This window comes from Platalea leucorodia (assembly GCF_965183815.1).
Source record: "Platalea leucorodia genome assembly, chromosome: 1".
Taxonomy (NCBI): domain Eukaryota; kingdom Metazoa; phylum Chordata; class Aves; order Pelecaniformes; family Threskiornithidae; genus Platalea; species Platalea leucorodia.
Window position 1 is genome coordinate 77,887,156 of NC_138823.1, and position 23,514 is coordinate 77,910,669.

The window sequence follows — 23,514 nt, forward strand, 5'->3', positions numbered from 1 at the left end:
GTGAGACCATTAGAAACCAATGCCAAATGTTGGGAGAAGAATATATCAACATGAGCCTGTGGTGATATTTCCTGGAATAATCTCTCAGATTTCAATCATCTATGGTTCTCTGACTACCTGGGCTACAGGATGTGCATTGTTAAGCTTGTTGTGGATTTTATGTATGAATTTGTCTTATCTCATCTTGAGCTGGTATGAGCTGCTGGGATCAGCAGTGTCCTGTGGCAAGGTGTTCCTCAGTTAAGCTATGCATTATGTAAAGATCCAGGTTTTTTTGTCCTGAGGTTATAGCTGCTGCCAGCCATGGGTCTGTGCATTAATGAGGCAGTCCGTGAGTGTTCTTTGCAGCTGACTTGAAAGAGGTAAGGGAAAAGTTGAATCACCTGACATTTGTCTGTTTTCTAGTCTATTTAATCACTCTTATTGAACTGTTGCCTGCCTCTAGGTGTTTATCACCTCTGTATGCTTTACACTTCTGTTGTATCTTTGGGACTTGGACGAACCAGACCTGTGTGTGATAGTGTCACAGTATTCCTACATCTTGGGCTATCTTGTTCTATCTTGTACTTTATTTCCTGATTACTAACATGGGACTTGCCTGTTCTTTTTGGCTACTGAGTATTGAACAGACCTTTTAACAGAATTCTTATTTCAAGATCTTGATTCTCAGTGTTAGAGCTGGTGTAGAGCCCCTCATTGCATCTTTGTAAAGATAGGATCTTCTCATATGCCTCTGTTGTGCTTATATTTATCCTATCTGAAATTCTGCCTGCTACTTCATTGTGCAGTCTGTATTTTAATGTCCATCTGCAGTTCTTGAGATGGCTTATTCTAGATAACCTTGCAGCCTCAGACTTTTCTGCTTTACTATTTGTCCCCTTGCCAGATCACTTATGAGGATGCTGACTAGCATAGGGCACTTTGGGGCTTCACTGGTGACCTTCCTTTAATATGGAAGCTAAGAGTTCCAGCTGCTTTTGTTTTCTGTTTAAAACAGTTCTTTATCTGCATGAAGGTCTTCCCTCTCATCCCATGTCAGCTTAGTTTGTTTGTAAGCCTTCATAAGGACATGTGGGACCATTATCAAATGCTCTTTGGAAATCCAGGTAGATAACAGAATTTCCTTTGTGAAAAAAAAGGTTCACTGATTCTTGCAAATAATTCCTAGTGGTTAAGGCACTACTTCCATTTATGAAAGCTATGTTGACATCTTGATATAGTCATAACTATTCATGTGTTGCATGGATTCTACTTTTGACTATTTTGACTATTATGAATGTCAAAACTAATGCTTTTAAATTAAAAAAAGAAAGATTGCTGCTTAATGTTCTTCTGATACAAATGCAGTATCAAGTGAGTGCTGCTTTTGGTGAATACCAAATGACCAGGAACAGATTTTGCTGTGAAGTATTTTCTACTAAAAAGTTGGCTTGGGACAAGTTCTTCCTGTATAGTTAGGGATCAGGGAAACCTCTGAGGGATTAAAAAAGAAAAAAAGAACACCCTCCCCTCAGCTTCTTTACTTGTCATGCATTGTGATCACTTAACTTTCTCTGTTCTGATCACTTAATTCACTTAAAAGAAGCAGGTTTTTGGGCTCCTGAGCTATTTTATTCTTTCTCAAGCATACGTTTGCATCTCATTAAGGTGTTCCTCATAATCCTTCTTGATATCCTTAATCTTCCAATCCTCTTTTCCTGTTTTGTACATGACTTCAGGGTTTCTGAAGATATCGTCTGATGGAATCCTGTGACAAGGTAGTAAAGGTCCTTTTTTCCCTAAAATCTGATTAGTGATGCCTGCTTTTACTAAACAACCAGTGTGATATCTTTAATAGTCTCTGAAACACCTTATTCTCCTGGTTGAGATTCTTAAATTAAGAAGCTTCCTCTTTTGTATGGTGAACTGCAGCAGTACTTAAATCCAGAAGGGGCTTTTCTAGCTTTTGTTGCCTTGCAGAGATATTAACTTTGAATGTGCAGGGTTTGCTGCTAGTGGTGCTTTGACGGATGCATTTTGAATTAGACTCTGCTGCTTGAGATCATGTCAAGAGTTGCTTCTCCTCTTAAATGTTTCAGTGGCTAACCTGGTGTAATGCATATCTGATCTACATGGGCATAATTAGTCTCTCATCACTAATGTGTTTCTGCTGTTGCAACCTTTCTGACTTGTCTGGGATGTTAATCACTTGCTAACTTCGGGCATTTGGAAAAGAATAGTATTAAGACAGGAATTTCAGTGTTTAGCGGTTCTATTTATTGGCATAGCAAGCTTGCTGATTCAGTTCCAAGGTTTAACATATGGTATGCTCCTTCACTGATGCAACAAAATAATTATGTGATGTTTTCTTGGTAGTGTGAAGTCCAGCAGCCTAAGTCAGGAGTAATGTACAGCTGTTCAGAAGCTTATGTAGTGGATCTGTTTTGCCATGTATTAACTTGGAGATATGTATCAGTTTCTTTTCTAGATTTTTATATGCGGTTTTTCCAAAGTACATCCAGCCACTAATAAAGTAATTGGTTGGGTTTTATTGGATTGACATACTTTGCAAAAATAGATTAGTTTTTGATTCTTTTTCTCTTCCAAAACGCAAACAAATTGGGTTACTTAAGTCTGGATATTTGCAGTGTAAATCAGTCCAACAAGCTTAGTTTCTTGAGTGTGTGAACTGTCAAAGTGCTCCTAAGAGGTAAAATTTAACTCGCAAGAACCTCAATCTAAAATTTGGACAGGCTCTGACTTTTAAGTGTGTGGGGCAAAGAGAAAGCTTAGACAGGAAATAAGAACAACATGATCTCTTGTGGAAAAGGTACAATGTATTTTATAAACTACTCTTTTTGTTCTGTGGATGAGAACAAAAGTACTTTTTTCTTCCATTCTCTCCTTAGTAGCTAACTTGCAAAGTAAGCTTGATTCTTATTTGAATTTAGTATTTGGGGTACCTACCTGTGAAACATTCACAGCTCTGATTCATAAGTTCTGTATAGCTGAGATTTTATTTTTATTCTGCCACTCCTGAGTTTGCTGCCTTCCATGCGGTTACAGTGACAAAGATAATTGCTGTCTGAGTTATGTAGTAATATGAAACTGATTTGGTGTAGCAGTGCAGTCTGTGAACATAGCACTGTGTTTTCATAGTTTCTCTCAGCTGTAAGGCTAGAACATCGCATAGGGCATAGAGTACTGTTACCGAGTGTTACTGGTAGTGAGGAGGACTGGTATAAAAAAGTAGAGGCACCTGATGGCTGTTGTGAGTGGGGTGGGAAGCGAAGAATTTCTCCTTTTCTCGGTCATAGTTCTATTTTTGCTACTTTTGCAGATATCTTAATCTTAGATCACATGGGAAAAAGTCTGTATCTCAGAATATACTATTGCTTTCAATCATATATATTCTCCTTTATTTTGCTAAACGGTGTTCCTGAGTTTTAGACTGTAACACTGATTCCAACTATTGAATGCGTTTGATTGTTGTAGTGTAAGATTTCACCTGCATTTCCATGATAATGCAATGGTGCTTTGCAGTAGTTGTAGGTGAAGGTATAGTTCAAGGGATTTCTGAACTACGCACAGTGGCTGCTGGGCCTTTCACCATTTAATCTTGAGACAGAGAAGTCCTCAGGCACGTTTCAGAGTTGATACTTCATTGAAAGAACATATCCTGTTATTTGTAACCTTTATTTCAACAAAGCTTCTGTTGAAATGCTGCCTATGCCTCTCCATTTCTTTGCTTCCCTTTCCTACTCACCCCTAGTGTTACAGCCACCTGCTTTAACTGTGGCATCTATTCTTTCCTTTTGTAAGGATTCTCGGCTTTTTTGAGAAGTGTTAGACTTTTCAGTTAGAAAAATATTCTTTACTTACTAGAATGAGTATGTTTTTAAAAAGAATCAGTTGTACTATGTAAATGATGCAGTCATGTTTCTATCTGTTCCTTTAGAATAAATTAATGTGCTTAGTAGTGTTGACATGATGTTGAAAAGAAACAGGATGCTTACTTGAGGGAGCAAAGTCTCTGTAGCTTTTTACTCGCCTTGTAGTTTGTTGATGCTGTTTGAGAATTTCATTTCACTGTGTTGAAGTTAGCCCTTGAAGTAACAAGTCAATGTTATATGTAACAATAGCTGTAAATACAGTAAGTGATGAGTAAAGTAAATGATCTCCTTTCTTAGAAACCTGCCTTAAGGAAAAACATTACAAAAGTCTGAGAATGTCTCCTGAGTATTATTTTAACCTGAAGACTAGAAGTGTCTGCCTTTCCTAGAACAGTAAAAGGGATAAATTTTTGGTAAACGAAAGGTGTCAATTCTGTTGCATAGTTCAGGCTGTAAGCGGTGGATGTTTACTGTGCTTAGCAATAGCCTGGAGCAACCTACCATTCACTAACGTTGTTAAAGTTAGCAAGCTGAATAGTGTGGCAAGTACGAGTACCCTCTCTTCTGCATCCCTGCATTTTAATCTTTGCATTAAGAGTACAGTTATATTTCACCAAGTTTTGTTCCCAGTGCTTCTATAAATGTAGTGAAACTGGCTTGTGAAAAAGTCACTTAAAATGCCTACCTTTGCTAGGAAAGTAGTATAATAGGCATCTTAAAATGTGATACGAGATAGCTAGGTGCTGGGATGCTGTGGGAGCCAAGTTCTTTATGAAGCCAGAAGGAGACTGAGAAAATGGACTCATGCTATATGTTGAAGGAAGTTCGTTTTTTAAAAAACAAGAGTTAAGATGTTACTTAGATCTGCATATACATCATGTGCTGCAAATTGAAATTCTGTTCCTAATGATTAAGATACTGTCACAGTCCTGACTTAAGAAGTAACAAGTGTTTATGAAGATCATGGAGGCTACATGGGCAAAATACTTAACTGAAAACTACCCCTGTACTGGCTGGGTGAATATCCCCTTGTGATCTGGTTTTTCAGACATGAAGTTATTTCTTCAGGTAGTAGAGAAGTTACTCTGAGATGAGTCCTGAGCAGCATACAGAATTTTGTTTTATGTGTATCAGAGCTGCTTTTGTGACTGTGTTCCAATAACCTTGTTTGAGCAAAGATGTTTAGAAAAATATAAACTACAGTAACATTAAATTTTAAAAAAACATTGTAGTTTTGAGAACCTTCTTCAGGAGGAAGCCAAAAGGGTAAAATGCTTGAAAATGCTGTATTAAGCTGGTGGTGGTGTCGTATGCTGACTGTGAAGGTAGCATTGATTCTTATCCAGAAGGACATAGACCAGGAAGATGATGTTCCCTGAGAAGCAGAAGCTGTTGAGTTAAGGAGAACTGGAAAGAGCAAACAAAATAGAAGTCCGTTGAGACAGGGGGTTTGAGAACTGGTTTGCTAACCACATTAAAACCTGAAAACCTTGCACATTGGAAGCAAGAAACTTGCCAGAGTCACTAGGGCTCAAGAGAGAGATGTGAAAGGGCACCCAGGAAAAGTCAGATCATGTAGCAAAAACTAAGTGAACTAATTGCATTGCTTTTTGTCAGAGAAGGGCTTAAGACACTTCTCCCCAGAACTTCCTTTGATTCCAGGCAACTGTCATTTTAAATTTCAGTAAGGAGTAAATCCATCAGCAGAATAACTGTTGTACAGCCATGTCTGGTCGTGTACGCTGAAGAATTCCAGAGGAACTTAACCATGAAACCATAGCGTATGGTTTGAACTTTAAATGATTTTTGATTATCTAGCTCTTGTGCTGTTGTCCCATGCAAACTGAAGCATTAAATGAAGTGCTGCCTTGCCAGCGCAAGGTAGAAAATATGAAGCTGACTTCTTTAAAAGTAGATCAAGGAAGGAAATGTAGACTAGTGATGGGTGGTATTCTTTTGAGTCTTTCATATCATTAAGAATTGTGACAGTGTTAATCATTTGAACAGAAACTCAGCGGGGCATTGAAATGAGAGAGTGCTTGTGTGCTTGCTGTTTTTCTGACCTTGCTGACACACTAGGGACTGCTTTTGAAAGACTGTGCTGTATATGGTAGAGGCCGCAGTGCGCAGGGGAACTGAGACCCCTTTTATTCTACTCCTTCCCTAACATGGGATGGCTGCTGTAAATGTCTGGATCTCCTGGAGTGGTTGGATGGGGTTGATACCATAACAAAACAGAACTTATTTGTGTGAGTAAACATAAAGAAAGGGGCTTGTACATGCTTTGATAAAGGTAGTTGTGTCTCACAGGTCTCATTTTCTTGAAGGATTCATTGTTAGTCCTTATTCATGCGGTTAGTCTGATAACACAGAACTGTTGGAATTTTTCGGAAGAATGCTTCTGAGATTCTTTTTTGAAGACTTTGTAAAAACTGAAGTCACAGGTTTGTTGGGCTTATGGGTTAACTGCTTAGAAGTAACCAAAGGAAAGAATAAATTATTTACTTTATAATAAGGGAAGGTTACCAGTGGAATTACTCAAGACTGTTGCTTGATATATTCATAAATATCTGGAAGGAAAAAATGAATGAGAAGAGGATAGAAAGGGTAATAGAAAGCTGGAGCTGCCTGCAGACAGTTGCATTGGGAGTTCATTGTTCATTAGGTTATAAAATTGCTGGTAAAATTAAATTCTAGTAAATATGGAATCATGAATATGAATTAAAATGATTCAGCCTGAATATACCCAGTGGGTGGGCTTTATGTTGGTGGTTATTGCTCAGAAAACACCTTGAAGCTCCTTCATAAATGGTTGCTTTTAAAGAGCAGCTGTATGCTCAGATATCCTCAAATAGCAGTTAGCAGCAATCTTTGCAAAGACGTGGACAATAAAATGAAAAAGGTGTGTGTCCTGCACTGAATAGTGTAATTATGTATTGACTCTGTGTGCATTTCTGGCCACCAGTCACAAAACATGGTGCAACTGAAAACAAGCTGAAGAAGGTTAGCAGTGATCAAACTCTGGACCTGCTCCTGTGTAAGGAGAGAAAAACAGATGAGGATTGCTAGCTTGAAAAATTGCTGGTGGATAGAGACAAGTGGATATGAATTGAGAGACTCAGAAGTGTTATGTTTGGAGATGAACTGTCAGGAATAACTTCCCCCCCCAAGAAAAAGACCATCAGATAGAATCATTAACAGGCAGCAGTTTAAAATAAAGTACTACTTTATTCTGATGCATACTTAAATTCTCATAGAATGCCATGAATGACAAAAGCATAAATGGACTAAAAAGACTTGGAAAAATCAGTGGAAGAAAAGTCCTTTGAGCTAATACACATTATGGTTGGGATCCACCCAAAAAGTATGCCGGATTAAATTACTGGAGGCTTGGGAGGATTGCTGCAAGGGAGTTAGATTACTGCTTTGTCTGTTCTTGCTTTCACTCTGTATCTGCCTACTGCTGATTTTTATAAGCAGAACAATGGGAAGTCTTCAGTTTGGCCCCACTGCTGTTAGGTGTATTCAGGTATTTTCTTCATTGGTCTTGTCATCTTGGAAAAGGGAAAAAAAAAAAAGGACACTTTCTAGAAACAAAATAAAATAGGAGCATGTTAGGTTGTGTTTTGTCTTGCTCCGAAGTTTTGAAATCAAGCAGACTCATCAACAAATGGAAATGTTTAGTTGATAAGTCTACTGTGTAGTTAAATGTTCAATTGTGGATCCAGGCCCAGTTAACAGAAAGGGCAAACAATAATTCTAAATATGTATGCTTTTTAGAAGTATCTTTGTGCTTTGCTGCTAAAATCTCTTTGCGTATGTAAAGGAATCTTGACACTTAAAAATTGTGCATATGGTCTGTTGGAGGCTATCTGTTAGAGTGGGAATTCTCTAGTAAAATGAGTTGCAAAAGTCTCAAGGGAAGAGTTAAGAGTTCTACTAGAGATGTATAAAATTTTCCTTTTGGAAGGCTAAGTATGTTAATCAAGGATTGAACCATATTTTTTCTTTTAAGACAGTATTTGGATTTCACTACAATGTTGAATTGATATGCTTCTTGAATGAGAGAGAAATCTTAGAAATATGTCAACATCAAAAAGATGGTTTTGTAAAATATCATAGCAGTCGTTATTTGCATTTTTCTTTGATTGGCATGGCTTGATGCTTTTCCATTGAAAGCAAACATGACATTAACCTGAAAACTAAAACTGGTCTTTCAAATTTGGCAGTGCGTGTTCTATAGTATGAGGAGATGGGAAACAAAAGGACTTAAAGGGTGTATAAAGATCCAGTGTCAGAACTCCTCATGTAACACTGGTATTAATGTACTTTACACTTGAGAGTATATTTAACACTTACCACTTTGAGTAGTTCAGTTGGAAGGTCACTTCCTATATGAATGAATGGCTAATAAAGGGCTTGAGTGGTCAAAGTGGACATTTTCACATCAAGGAATACTCAGATGTCCCTTTTATTGCCCTCTACAAAAACCATTAATGCCAGTGGCCTGTTTCCAAGTCTGTGTAAACTTCCACATACACAGAAGTAAGAACCCCTGGAAGAATAAACCTGCTTGAAGATTTTAATTGTTCTTGTGCTGCTTCACATTTGGATCAATGTGTAGTTTTTAAGACTATGCTTTGTTTTTTAAAGAAAGTCTTTGGGAATCAGGAGTTGAATTTGACCTTCGCTGTTGAACCAGTAAGAAGGTTAGTAAATATCTATTAGTGTTTGTGTCCTGTGTCTTTTGACATCTTTAGCATTTAGGTAAAGTGATGAGGGCTGATGTGTAGGTATTGTTGAGATTACTGTGACGTGCTGCCATGAAAATCAAGTATGACTATATCTATCCCAGATCCCAAACACTCCAGTTTCCCATGTGAAAGCCTAACTGTTGTGGCATTCACCTTTCTTGAAAGTACTGTTGTTTTTGGTTAAATGATGCTATTAAATAAAGCCTATGGCCTGTTTGTGTTGAAATTTATTGTAATAATTAAATCGTCATTATAACTAATGCTACTTTCTCCTTTAGACTACATGAAGAAATAATTGACTTCTATGACTTCATGTCCCCTCGTCCTGAAGAAGCAGCTATGAGAAGAGAAGTGGTGAAAAGGATAGAAACAGTCATCAAAGATCTTTGGCCTACAGCTGATGTGAGTGTGATTTAAATGTTGATTTGCTTCTCCAGTAAATTGTAGAGCTCAGTTCACTTAACCTTGCTGTTATCTTTCTCTGTTCTAGAAATGAACAGATAAGACTTCAAACTTAAGGCAATTGACTTAATATCACAGCTCTTCAGTACTTGGCAGTTTTATTTTAAAAAGGGGAGGAAATTTAAAACCTAGATTTCAGGTTAATGAAGGCTACTGATATTTTTTCATTTTGAGAACTGGGGATGTGAAGAACTGTCCACTTTAAGAAGTGCCTTTCTTAAAGTAAAAGCTTACTAAACTGATTGTCTCTTCATAACTTCATTTTGAATATTGAAGTGACAGTGACTACCTATGTATCCATTTCTGCAAGGAGACCTGAGTCTGTGGATATTTGTAAATACAAACATTTTACAAAAAACAGTTAAAACCCCTGGGTTTTTTGTAGTCTTCACAAATTTGACATTCACTTTAGCCCTGCTTTAGTGAGAAAATTGGATGTGACTTCCTGAGATAGCTTGCAACCAAAGTTGTATTTTCAAACCCTTTATTACTCAAAGAGTAAGTTTCCTCCAAACAAAAAACATCCAAAAGGAATGTAATGTAAACTGTATCTCTAGCATCACCTTTCTAATTACCAGATAGTAATGTTGTCATTAACAAGTAGAGAAACATTTCAGACTGCTGTGATTTCATAGCCTTCCATGACAGAGTGAGGGCTGTGGCCACAGTACTGAGCTAAAGATACTGTAAAGCTAATCTAATTCATCCTCACCTATGATTTTCCTTTAGTAATAACATTTTTCTAGTTTGTGGGAACAGATACAAACACTGAAATGGCCCAGTGTTGCCCAGCCTTTTCATAGGTCACTTCAAGGAGATGAACTTCTAAATTGTGCTCTGCTATAGCAGAGGCGGAAGAACATCTCAATTCTCTAGATTGGGGGCATACTAAAAGTATTTGATGTGGATGGTGAATGTCTCTTCAGCATGCCTTCTTTTCCACACACAAACACCTACTACAATTTCATAGTAATCCTTACAGTAAAATCTGGAGTATTCATGTTTATCTGAATTACATGTTTAGGTGCACTTGCTGTTTTTTAAACCTAAAAATTTGGATAGATGTTTCCCTTAAACTCTTCCAATTTCAGTAAAGCTGTCTTATGAGGAAAGAAGGGAGCAGGAAGGAAGGAAATCTATAACAGCTTATACTTCTGTCGAACTGGAAATAAATAGTGAAAAAGACTTGTTTCAAAAGTTTGTGCTCTGCTGATAGCAAGATCGGTAGTCGTTTCATGGTAAAAAAAACCCCAATTTCCTCTAAAGTTGCATCTATAAGAGAAAGTGTATTTGTACAGGCTTACCAAAGTATGTAGTAAAGCAAGTTCAATAACTTTTTTACTGGGCTATATCCTTAACAGGTCCAAAAAACTCTTAAGTCTTGTGAAAGTAAAATGAAGTGAGCATTCATAATTACAAGATATTTCACTGGTGTGGGTTTTTTTCAGGTCCAGATATTTGGCAGCTTTAGTACAGGGCTTTATCTTCCAACTAGGTAAGTAATAATTTACTTTTATATAAAAGCTTGTCTTCCTTTAGAGTAATGGTAAATTTCAAAGGGGAATTTAGACTGGAATGTGTAAACCTATCAGTAGGTTTACTTCCAGTAAAATTCTTGCCTAATGTCCCATGTGACAAAGGGAAGAGTTTTTGAACTTACAGATTTGAGATAAGTATTTGATATATCATTGTACTGCTTTAGGTACTTACTGAGCCTTTGGTGAATTACCTTTTCTTCCTTGTCTCTGGGGTTAGTCTTTGGCTCTTTGTTTTCAAGATACAGTGAAACTGAATGTTTAGTATTTCCTGTGTAAAGATTGTGTTTTGTTAAATAATGTGACTTACTGAGTGTGTGTCACTTTGCACAGAGTTACTGTGCAAAGTCAGAGGAGTCATTGCAGCTGTGTTTTCCCATTTTTTTGGAAAGCAAAATGTCTTTAATTCAGTGTCTTATATCACTTAATGGTTCAATAGGTGGATGCGGAAAACCTGTGTAGCTGTGTCTTAAAGACTATGTTGTCTTTCCATCAATTAAATTTTCAGTAGGAAAGCACTGGAAGTTTCATTTCTATGAATGACAATCACTGATAAAAATTGTTTGGACTATTAACACACCTGTTGACATGGGTAGGTGAGGGATGGGATTGGTCTGTGGAGGTCAGAGGGGAGGGAGCAAGAAAGGTAAAAGGGAGACGAGCTCAAAGAACTCATCAGAGAACTGGAAGCAAGAAACTAGAATGCTACTTTGGGTCCTAAGCACACTAGACCATTTCTTACTTAACATTGCTAAAGGAAGCCTATTGGGAACCTAGATTAAATGTTGCAAAATGGTCATGCTGGAGGACTTGTAATATGTAGAATGCCAATTTTACCATTTTCTTCAGTGATTATGCTTTAGACTTAATGGGTCTCATGCTGTCATCTTTTTGTCTAGTGATATTGATCTAGTTGTTTTTGGGAAATGGGAACGGCCCCCTTTACAGCTGCTGGAGCAAGCACTGAGGAAACACAATGTGGCTGAGCCGTATTCCATTAAAGTACTTGATAAAGCTACGGTAAGTAATAGTCTTTGGAATACTGAACTGAAAAGCTTTCAGACCCCTTAAGCTGTTGGTGATAAATAGTGTTCTTAATTCATGAAGCAAATGATATTGTCCTAAGCACAATATTTTGCTCTGTCTGTGCAAGATTTTAGTAGAATCTGGATGTGCTTAGCAATAGCACACAGTTTTTTACATGGACAATGGTAATTCTGTGTACTGTATTTGCTGGAAGGCCGTACTTTATGCTTATATTGTCAATAAAGATCTGAAAGTCACTATTTGCAAAATATCTAGTAAAATAAGTTAACTATTTGTATGATGTTTTTCCACTGACCTTTGAGAGGACTTTGTTTAGCCAGGGGCCAGTAACTAGAGCTGACTAGCTTGAAACCCTGATTTTTCAGGTTATCTTGTTTCTGGTGGCATAGTAAAGTGTTCCAAACCTAACATTTGTTTTTCTCTTCCAAAATATGCTGCTTAAGAGCTTTATGTCATTTGTGAAACTGATGTGTAGTATTTCTTGCATCGGTCTTGTAACCCTAATGGATCACATTGAATATGCTGAAAACTTATGTTTGAGAATTTTGTTACTGAGCAAGTGGTGTTTTCTCCAGGAGACTAAGCAGAGTCTTACTTCTGTTAGTCCAAACTTCTACTAGCAAGCTGTTCCATTTTGTGGTCTCTGAAATAGGGTGACTGGTTTAGGTCCAGAAGATTTCTATGGCTTCTGTTGGAGTAGCAGTACGTAACAGTAGCTCTGGTAATCTTTGGTTTACCTGAGAATGAGTCGGATTTACAGAATCAGTGATGGAAAATGGCACTAGGCTAGGCTTATCAATTTTACTAGCCTTTCTTATTTTATTCCTTCTGCTGTTGGTATAAAATGATGCTATACTTCTGCTCTTTTTTGTTTTCCATTTCAGATTAAAAATGCAAGAAGTTGAATTCAAAATAAATGTTATCAGGTGAAGTTTAGGTTATGATTGTAAGGTGATTTTGTAGGATACTGCCTTCACGGTGGTGGTGTGAGACTGAACTATGTTATTCAGTTGTTCTATAATAATTTATTGCTGCCAGAGAGGAAGTACTGCTACTCCTGCTTTGCTTTTATCCATTCTGACTTTTGACTCTGCAGTGAACCAGTTCAGCTTGATAAACCAATAGACAGTGCTTTATTTTTTTCTGCTAGGCTAGTCTTCTGTCAGTTTAGCAAGCGAATGGTGCAGTGCTGGGTCAGATGAATACAGTTCCCACAGGTTATGAGAGTAGAATGTCTCCTGTTAACAGCAGGGAGTCATTAAATTAAGTAAGTTTAGTTGTCTTACAAAACACAGATACTGCAGCTATGAAGGCAGTTATCTAATAGCTGTGGGAAAGTACAAGAGCGATCATAAGTTAATGTGATCATACATGCCTGTGTTTTTAATCACCGCACTAAAAATTGTTCGCTTGTCAGTCAAGTTAGGATTGTTATCTTTTCTCAAAAACATGTTTCCTTGTCTTGATAGTTGCATTCATTTGAACTGATAGTATCTGTGTGTCTTAAGTGAGCAAGCTGGAGAACACCACCAGTGTTGCATTTCTGGGGATTCATAAAACCTTGTTTTAATCTTTTTAGGTACCAATAATAAAACTTACTGACCAGGAGACAGAAGTGAAAGTTGACATCAGTTTTAATGTGGAAACTGGTGTGAAGGCAGCTCGATTTATCAAGGAATACATGAAGGTATCAGCCATATAATGAATGTTATACTGCTTACCAAGGATATGTAGATGCCTAGCTAACCTTTTTTGGTATGGCTTAAGACTTTTGAAAATGCATTGCTGAAGGCTATTTTCATTAATACTAATTAAACATGGATATTTTAAATTATTTTCTACTGGTATCTATTCAGTGTTGCCTTCATGTGCTAGGTGTTTGTGTGGATAAACCTGTACACTGAACGGACTTCTACAATCATATCTAGATCTGCAGATAGGTGCTAAATTTTGCTTCTAAAGCAAGTCTGTTCAAATTTTGCTTACCTTGAATTTAAGTGATGCTATATTGTGAATGCTATCTTGCTAAACAATGTCTAAAAACAATTCTTCTGTAGCTACATACTTAAAATCAAGTTTACTTCTATGCTCTGCAGTAAAAGCACTGTTTAGATGGAAAGCTTTGACTATAATGAGTGACACTAGCATTCAAAGAAGGATATAAAAATCTTTCCTATTGTGTGGGGGGGATGAATTTGATATGTAAGTTTGATCAAATAAGAGTGAAGTCTATTCATCTGTTTCTAGAATAAAAAAAATGCATGTTTTTGTTCTTCCTGTGGAAACACTTTATAGCATGCTACTGAATAACATTTTTGTATTGGAAGATGTATCTTTGTGTTGAGATTGTGTAGTTCTTTCTTTGTTTTGGAATGTTGACGCTGTCATTGATAAGACTCATTTTACTTTGCAGAAATATTCTTTGCTGCCTTACTTGATTTTAGTATTAAAACAGTTCCTCCTTCAGAGGGACTTGAATGAAGTTTTTACTGGTGGAATTAGCTCTTACAGCCTAATTTTAATGGCAATTAGTTTCCTGCAGGTAAGTCTGTTCCTTATTTGTTTGTGTTCTTTAAAATATTTTGGTTTCTGTACTTATGCCCTGTTAGGGTGCTGTTTCTTGAGACTCCCGTAGTGATGCACAGCTTTACTGTTACAGCTCTAGGTGTTTGATCATTGGCAGCTTCTATGGATGACCTCTCAAACCTCTAAGAACTTCTGTTCACTGTGTGAACTGAAGCAGCAGAAGGAGCCTTGTGAACAGCATAGAGGCTGTGCATTGCTTTCTATACCAGGGTCTGTGGTGTGGATTGTGGTTCCTGGGCAGCCTGTTCCAGTACCTGAGTCAACTTACTGGTGTTTTGTAAATCTGCCAGGACGCAGTTTAAGCCTGTTGCTTTCTAGACTACTGAGAATGAATGTGCAGAGTAGTTGATTGCAGTGTTTATTAAAATTATGAAATCAAAAAGTCAAGCTGGTTTTTAATTATATGTAGGTTAGGTTTTGATGTACTTAAAACTGGCAGATATTGTAGGTAACTGATGAAATAGCTAATGAGTTATAACTTCTTCCAAGATGTTTTTGTGACAGTAAGCTTGTACGAGTATGGTGAGGTATAATGTTAGCGTCTCTCAGCAGCTGTGATAATGGAAAAACATATGTATTCTGCTGCTGTTAATGATTACTGTAGATTTTATATACTGCATATAATATGGGGAGATTGAGAAAAGAACTGTATTTCAATTGGGGTAAATAGATTCCCCCCCGCGTCTGAAAACATTAAGACTGATGGATTTTCTGTGAAAAATCAAGTATTACTGTTACTAACTAAGCCGTAATGTAGTATGCAGTACTTCTTTATTGCTTTTGGCTTAGGGAAAGAATTTACTAATCCTCAAAAAGCTGAAAGAGGAGGGAAGAAAGAATTCCTTGGCTTCCAGATACTGCTGAAGTGCTGCCCCCTCTTGGTTATGTGAAAGTAGTTTAAGTACATGAAGAATTAATGACTGAATTCACTTGTGTAAAGAGATTATACTCAGCTGTTTAAATGAGAGCTTTTTGTTGCACTGTATTATGGTCTGAAAAGCATTAATTTTTAATAATTAACTGTTCTGTGTCATAGCTGCATCCAAGAATTGATGCCAGAAGAGCTGATGAAAACCTTGGAATGCTTCTGATAGAATTTTTTGAACTCTATGGAAGGAATTTTAACTACTTGAAAACTGGTATTAGAATAAAAAATGGAGGTGCCTATATTGCCAAAGAAGAAATCATGAAAGTCATGACTAATGGATACAGACCATCCATGCTATGTATTGAAGATCCTCTCCTGCCTGGTAAGATTGTACACTTCTTGCAAAATTCCGCAACTCTGGCTCAACTTGTGCTCTCACAGCTTATGTTAGAGTCCCTAAAGTCTCTCAAATGAGTTAAGAAGCTGCACTGAGAAGAGACTGTTGCTGATGTCGAGGTCCAGTTATGGAGATGGGCTAAGGGATAAGGACCTGAAGTCTCCCAAGAATCATAGCCTGAGTAAATTGGATTGCATGCAAACAGTGCAGGTACATAATGCATTGGAGATTCAGAACTGTGTTGAGTGTATAATAAGATTCTCTAACAGTGCTGAGGGGTAGTGAAAGAAAGGTCCAGGAAACCCTGAAAGGGGGTTTGTTAGTAAGAGCAGCTCTCCATTGTTCATTATGAGAGAATGAGAATGGAAGGTGTAGCTTTTCCCACCATGGTCCGTGGTGCCATACTTCAGATAAATTGTACCATATGGGAAAGAAATGCCCCAGATGAGGCACCTGTCCTGCAAGGTGGTGCAGTAGAGACTGCACAGAAATGTGAGTGTATATCCATGAACGGGTAGCAAGGGAGCATCTATATTATGGTGTTGGTGTGAAGAGTGGTTTGCATAACTGGCTTCTGTGCTGCACAGGGACCTTTAGAGAATGCCAGTTATAGTTGCATGTACTTTTGAAAGTAACTAACTTAAAATATTTTTTTTTTTTTAAGATTTGGTTTTGATTCAGTAACCTTTGAAGTAATCAAGATTAATTTTGGCTGAGCTTCTGAAAAAAATTTCCTGCTTTGTAGTACTCAGTTCGGATTCTATTTAGACTGTCACAAGTAGCTGAAATTCCAAAACAGCTTTTTAACAAAGTCAATTTTCAATTAATTTGGACTTCAGCATTAGTATTTCTAGAATGTAATTGGCACTCAAACTCCATACTGTCACGTCTTGTGGGTAGACTGCTTATGTACAGCACTTCTAAAGCAAATACCATGGATCAGGAGCTGAAGTCTGGCACCTTTGTAAATACTCGATATGCTGAATGTTCGTAGTTCTCTGCAACAGGTTGCAAGCTAAGATACTCATTTGTCTAACCACATCTCTGATATGTTTGTAGCTCTGAGTTTGTGTCCATCGTGACTCTTGCACTTGGCCAGGCATGGGTGTGATTGTGCAGAACTTTGATTGCGTTATTGAGGTTTCCTTTAGTAGCTGAATTTTTTTACTTTGACTCTTCAGGGAAGAGAAGAAAAATAAAATTGCAAGTCCAGTAGGGGCTCTGAACTGTTCCTCCTAGCACAAATCTTGCAGAAGCAAAGAACTATAGTTTAGAAGAAAGATATCTAGTTACATGCTTTCAAAGAGTTGATAAGAATTAAATTTTAGAGGAGGTTGTATGGGCTGACATAATGTAATGCTTACAGGAGAGAAAGTGTTTTAGCAAGGCAAATGAAAGCTGACAATAACTTGAAGTTATCTGACCACTATGTCCCATAGTCAGATAACTTCAAGTTATATATATAACTTATATAACTATATTTATAGTCAGTCATTTTAGGGATATTTTCTGGTGGCTACTGCAGAGCTTCAGAACTTGCCTGATGGAACTAGGAGGAAAATTAGGAAAATAACTAGGAGGAAAATTATATAGAACATATAGGATGGCTCTTTGAATTGGATCTCATGAATACAGCCTCCTTAGATCTAGACTTAATCACATATTCCTACAGTATCTGAAAGTACCTGTCATGTATGTAGATAATGTCTAGAATTCTGTTAATTAGTTTAGTTCTGTTACTGCTTGTGTCCCAGTACAAAAACCTTTTCCAAGGGTTCAGGTCCTTGCCCAGTTGACAAGTCATGGTCTCTGCTTGATTAGTTTGTCGTCAGATCCACTCAGTGTCGAAGTCCATGAGGGTCAGTACCAGTACTGTGGAGGAGATGGGAAGAAGTATTTTGGTAAAGAGTGGACACAGATGTTTCTTGACTTACTCTGCAGCAGTTTATGCTAAATTTTTTCCCTCAAACCTGTTCTTGTACTGTATGCACAAGTTTTACATCTTTTTTTTTTTGTGGTCCTTTTTTAGCCTGATCACAGCTTTCTCTAAAGTTCTGGTTAAGCCTTGGAAGAAGACTTCAAAAGATGACTTCTTAATCCAGAAATCAGACAAAAAGTAGAGGGACGAAAAAAAGCCTTTCAGTTTCTCAAGATTATCCAAGTAGTGTAAAAGTCCCTTCTATGAGTCTATACACTAGTTCAGCAACAGGATGCTGAAAGATATAATTCATAAGAATAAATTTAGATAGTCTTGTAGGGGACAGGATTAAGTTCAGTGGGATTAGTTTTTTTAAGTTGGAGGAACTGTGTTTTCTTCAGTGTGAAATGGTGATGTCTGGCTAACAGATAAATGATGTCATCAGAAGGATATGATACTTCAGTTCTACCTGCTCAGTATTTTCTGTTAGTTCCTAGATTTGGAAGGGACAGGCATCAACCTGTTCTGTTGCTGTTTTTGCGGGTTTTACTCAGATTCTCCTGGGTACTGTAGGGTTTCCTCTGAGATTCTCAGAAACTGATTATTGGGTACTAGAGGATTATAAATTCTGTGATTTGAGAACCAAGATTCCAACAAAGATGTCAGGAGTCTACAGCTGAAAGGGGAAGTATGTTGAAATCTGGATTTGAGATGTCAGACTAATCTAGCCAGTGATGCATTTTAAAGTTGTAGTTTATACTTGATCTTCATACATAGCCTAAGATTCTTCACCTTGAGTTAGTGTCCTAGGACAGGGTAACGAGATGAAAGTCTTTCCCTTAGCATCATCCAAAGAAGGGGTTTTCTATAAACATCTTATAGCTGCCACCATTTCAGTTTCATTTCAGTATTTGTCCTTTCTTTGATGTGTAAAAAGTGAAAGCATTCATTTAGGAGAACTGTGAAGCCAGGCACTCAGAAGTCTGTTTACAGGAACATGTTGGAGCAGGGTCAATGACATCATCCTAGAAGAGGTTTGTGCAGAGTTGGTCAAGCAGTATCTTGTCTTGGAAGATAAGACTCTGGTTGCAAGTGACAAATCTTTAATCTGTGGTTGCAAAACAAACTTGGCATTTATTCAGCAGATTGTTAGGGAAGCTTATTATTTTATGCCTTTGAATCAGGTGATTATCAAGGTTCTTCAGTCATTTCTGATGCTCAGAACAGGAATGGTTTTGATCTTGGTTCGGATTGGCAGTGGCAAAAGTAGCTAAATCACAGTTTAAGACTTGGAGTTCCACCTGCGCTGCTCTTCATGAGAAAGGTTGTTCTTCGTTCTGAATTGCTATGGGCACTAACAAAAGTTCTAAACCTTAAATTCAATGTGTTTCTTTGAAAAGAGGCTCTAACTTGCAGGACTAATATGCTTCATGTTGCGTGCTTCTGCATCTTGATAGGTCACAAATACAGGAAGTAATTAGATTTGAGATTGGCAACAACTATTGGGATTACACGTTGTAGCCTTAGTGGCTGCCCAAAGTTATTCATTGCAGCTTTTCAATATCCACTATTTGTCATGACAACCTGCAAGTGTGTGTGTGTGTGTGTGTATAAAATATAGGCATTTATAAAAATACACTGTTGTGGTTTAACCCCAGCCAGCAACTAAGCACCACACAGCTGCTTGCTCACTCCCCTCTGCCCTGGTGGGATGGGGGGAGAGAATTAGAAGGGTAAAGGTGAGAAAACTTCTGAGTTGAGATAAGAACAGTTTAGTAATTGAAGTAAAATAAAATAGAAGAGGGGGAGGAGGAGTAGTAGTAGCAATGACAATGATGATATAATAATAATAATATAATATACAAAGCAAGCAATGCACAATGCAGTTGCTTACCACCTGCTGAGTGATGCGCAGCCAGTCCCTGAGCAGTGATCACTGCCCCCGGGCCAACTCCCCCCAGTTTATATGCTGAGCATGAGGCCATACGGTACGGCATAGCCCTTTGGCCAGTCTGCGTCAGCCCCCCTGGCTGTGCTCCCTCCCAGCTTCTTGCTGGCAGGGCAGGGGAAGCTGAAAAGTCCTTGACTAGTGTAAGCACTGCTTAACACACTGATGTTTTAGTTGTTGCTATCAACATTATTCTCATCCTAAATCCAAAACACAGCACTATACCAGCTACTAGGAAGAAAATTAACTCTAGCCCAGCTGAAACCAGGACATAGACAAATACATTGAAGTTAACATCTGAAAGAACCCCTTTAAGGCTGAATGTTGCAAAAAGATACTTACTAATAATAGCTTAACAGAAATGGATCTGCTTCAGTCCTAGCTCATGGTCTTACCTTTACCTTTCCAGGCCATGTTCTTAGAACTGCTTCAGGTAATGGAAGGTTACCTGATGGAGTGGTAATACTGATAGCGAGTGATGGAAATCTGACGTGCTCCTTTAGGGATGAAGGCTTTGTAAGAAAGAATAAGGATTGAATTATACATGAAATCACACACCATTGTTATCTACTAATGTACATCTGAGGATTGAAGTCTATATTATTTTTTTAAAGAGTGAGAGCGTTTGGGTTACGTGCTTTAACTGCTCAGTCTGTAGATTGTGACAAAAGGAGGACGCTCAGGTATGTAAGACGTGATCTGCTAGTGAGAATGATCTCTCAGAAGAAAATCTACTCAGGACAGCAAATGCAAATATGTGATCTTCTGGCTGCTTTACTATATTGCTTTCTGGATTGGGTAGGGCCACTTCTATACAGACTTGACTGGTACAGTAGCTTGCGTAGTAGCTTTGGCTTCCATACCTGCTTTTCAGCTGCAGTGCAAGTGAGAAGCTCTGCAGACTGTATAATTGAATAAGACATGTTTATTCAGACATTTTTATGAACTAATTACAGGTCCAGAATGAGGCAATCCAGGAACCTAGGCATGCTATGGCATGAGCTATCCTGCCTCTGTTCTCAAATCTGCTTCAATCAAGACTCATACACAACTTCGTTGGTGGTTTAAACTAAACTGCCTGAGTTTGCCGTAAGTGGATTAGGGAAGGTTTATGACTTTTTTTGCTGGCACAACAGTGGAGGTGGCAACAACTGACAAAAGGAGTAACCAACAGCTTGTAGCAGCAGTGTCTTCATTTTAGTGTAACTCCATGCAGGATGCATGTCAAATGTAGCTGCCTTAGCAGCAGACTAGACTAAATGAATGCAATTTGTTTGAGTGTGTATTCTTAATTCCTGTTATGTGAATTTATAGAATCATTTAGGTTGGAAGAGACTCTTAAGATCAAGTCCAACCATAGATGGACTCAAATTTAGTGGTAGGTGCAATTGTGTGTGTTTAGCCACTTGTATATATTCCGTTTCTGTGCTACTTCCCAATTTAATTCTCTTTTGTATATATGCTTAGCATGTCATTATGTGGAAGGTGGCATTGTTGCAGAACACAACAATGCGTCCTGCCCCTGGAAAACCTGTACTGAATTAATCATTGTTTTTCTAATAGAATGAACATTTGTGTGTTCTGTTTTCTTGACCACTGAAATACAGTGGTCTCTATTCAGGTGCCTTTGGACTCAGTCGTTTCTGAAGTCCTCTGCTACTTTGTAGTGAACTCTTAACTACAACGTGTTTCTTCCTAGATTGACTGTCCTAGGCCTGCATTGGTCTCTGCTTCTACTTCAGGATAGAGTCCAATTGCAAATATGCCATTTAGAGAGGCTTCTGTAATTTTGAGCCCAGTAGCTGCTGGATAGTGCAGTGGTGCATTCACAACAAGATACTCAGTTACTTCAGTAAACAGGAAGTATTTCTTGATCAGTTTTTGTTTGACCATATAAATTACTGAAGAAATTCTGTGTTCCCAAAATGCTCTTATGTTCCCAGTCTGTTTTCATTGATTATGCTTTTCTGTCAAAGTGGCATTATGGTTGGAGAATCTTGAAGGACTAAAATGTGTTGTCAAGTAGTAAAGCGAAGGCTGTTTTTTTTGTTTGTTTGTTTTGTTTTTCTTTTCCCCCCTGGATGGCAGACCTCAGCATGTTTGTCTATAACGGCTTGCTGGACAAAATACTTTGAAGGTTCCTCTAAAGTCAAATGCAGCCTCATTGGATTCAGTCCTTGCAAAGATAGATTGTCCTTTACGCATCAATTTTCAAAGCAGATTTTTTCATTAAAACCTGTTCATGGGCCCTCATCTGATTTTCAAGCTTAAAAGAAACATGTTTAGTGTTTCGTTGCTTTCCAGTGTTCTCACAGCATTTCAAGCATCATTCTGAAGAAGGGAACCTTTTACTGTAAGCAGCTTTCTACCCACTCAAGATGTAGTCTGTATTTTAGACATGCAATTTGAAGGAAGTTTTCTTTGTTTCTTGAATTGAGTGGTGACGGTGAACCTCTGGTGTCTGGTGCCAAATATATCTACCAAAAAAACTCAAATGTTTCTTCTTGCTAGTAACAGCAAGACCTTTCCAGGTGTCAAATGGGAGACCAATGCTTGTACATTGTCACCAATACAGAAGCTTTAGCATGTTCTTAACTTCTGCACTTCCTCACACATGGCACTGGATTTGGAAGGAGTTCTGCTATAAATGTCACTCATGCTTAAAGAGGGGCAGTCAAGAAGTGCCACTAACTTGATCAAAAAACAATGCTGTACAAACTTCTGGAATCCTCTATGATAGATTTCGACAAACTGGTTTATCCTGTGGAGATAAATAATCTGTATGAGCTGGTTTATTAATCTGTAGTTTTGATAAGGTTAAGTAGGGGTTGATGTAAGTATACCTGGCCCTATGAAGATAATGTGGTTGCACAAGTGGAATTTTAAGCTGAATTTGGCCTGCAGAAACTCTACTGGTAAGTGAGACATGCTTTAAGCTTGGTAGGTTCCCTCTTAAAAGACAGCTGTAAGAGCTTTAAGCTGATCTCTATTCTCTGTTTCTTTCAGGCGCTGGTACATTGGTATTTTAAAAGTGGTAAATTGAATGCATAATGTTAAGTGTCATTCCTAAGGTTAGCGTCTTTTATTGAGATGGGCACGCTTAGTTGTTCCTGATATGAGTAGGATGGGCTAACAAGTTTAAACAGAGTTAAACTGTATTGTTAAGGCTTCTGAGCTTTAAGTATGAATAATTTTGTCGTTACTGATATTAAAAAAAGATGATCTGATGACTGTCACATTATTTCAGGAAACGACGTTGGCAGAAGTTCTTACGGTGCCATGCAAGTGAAACAAGTTTTTGATTATGCCTACATTGTTCTTAGCCATGCAGTATCACCACTTGCAAGATCATATCCAAATAGAGATTCTGAGAGGTAATAAGTCCACTTTTTGAATATCCATTTGTCTGTGTAATCAATTAGGAATGTTTGGATCTAAATCAATAAAAGGAATATTGTTTTTTATTGTTTAAATGCGGCTGTATTGAAATCTGCCGGGAAATTTAGGCTGCCCAGTGGTATGCGACTGTAATACCTCAGTGTGCAGCACTGAAATGAAGACAGCATGACAAAACCCAGGATGAGTCCAATGTGAGGTTCTCTTAGTGTGGAAGGGAGCCAGAAGATAATTGGTCTTTCATCAAACATTCTGCTTAGAGTATTTCAAAGGAAGGTCTGCTGGTTTAATGTTTGGTGTGATGTATGTCTGTATTATGGCAGAAAGAAATGCGTGTGATCAGATTGCTTGTTTAGACACAAAACTAGACAACAAGGCTAGAAATTTCTCTAGTGCTTTAATACATGCTTCCATAAGCTGTTTTAAAAAGCTTGATATGTAATTAAGCTATTAAAAGAATCAGTTCAGTTTGGCTGTAATGTCAGAACTGCCATTAAAAGTAGCGTACTTCTAGATGTGCCATTTTTAATGCCGTTCTTAATGTCTTTCATAGAAACACTGTACAGCTAGTGCTTTCTCCCCTTGGCAAGTGTTCTGTTTCTTGAAAGGGAGAGGAGAAAAAAAATGAAGGGATGTCAGCCATATTGTATTTTCATTCACATATCTGCTCTAGCAACTGTTATTCTAATGCTCAGTACAAATTGGGGCTAGATCAGAGGATGTCTCTTCTC

General features: G+C 37.8%; 1 protein-coding gene across 7 annotated transcripts in view; it reads left to right on the forward strand.

Annotated features, from left to right (window-relative positions):
- Positions 1 to 23,514, forward strand: part of TENT4A (terminal nucleotidyltransferase 4A) — a 62,939-nt gene that overhangs the window by 6,745 nt on the left and 32,680 nt on the right. For 6 of the 7 annotated variants that reach the window (XM_082314196.1, XM_082314195.1, XM_082314198.1 and 3 more), the window contains exons 2-8: positions 8,905 to 9,028; positions 10,537 to 10,583; positions 11,523 to 11,643; positions 13,250 to 13,357; positions 14,084 to 14,212; positions 15,293 to 15,506; positions 22,635 to 22,761. In XM_082314196.1, coding sequence (XP_082170322.1) covers positions 8,905 to 9,028; positions 10,537 to 10,583; positions 11,523 to 11,643; positions 13,250 to 13,357; positions 14,084 to 14,212; positions 15,293 to 15,506; positions 22,635 to 22,761 — 870 coding nt within the window. Of the gene's footprint in view, positions 1 to 8,525; positions 8,582 to 8,904; positions 9,029 to 10,536; positions 10,584 to 11,522; positions 11,644 to 13,249; positions 13,358 to 14,083; positions 14,213 to 15,292; positions 15,507 to 22,634; positions 22,762 to 23,514 lie in introns of all 7 variants that reach the window. The other variant, XM_082314201.1, reaches the window with a different exon arrangement.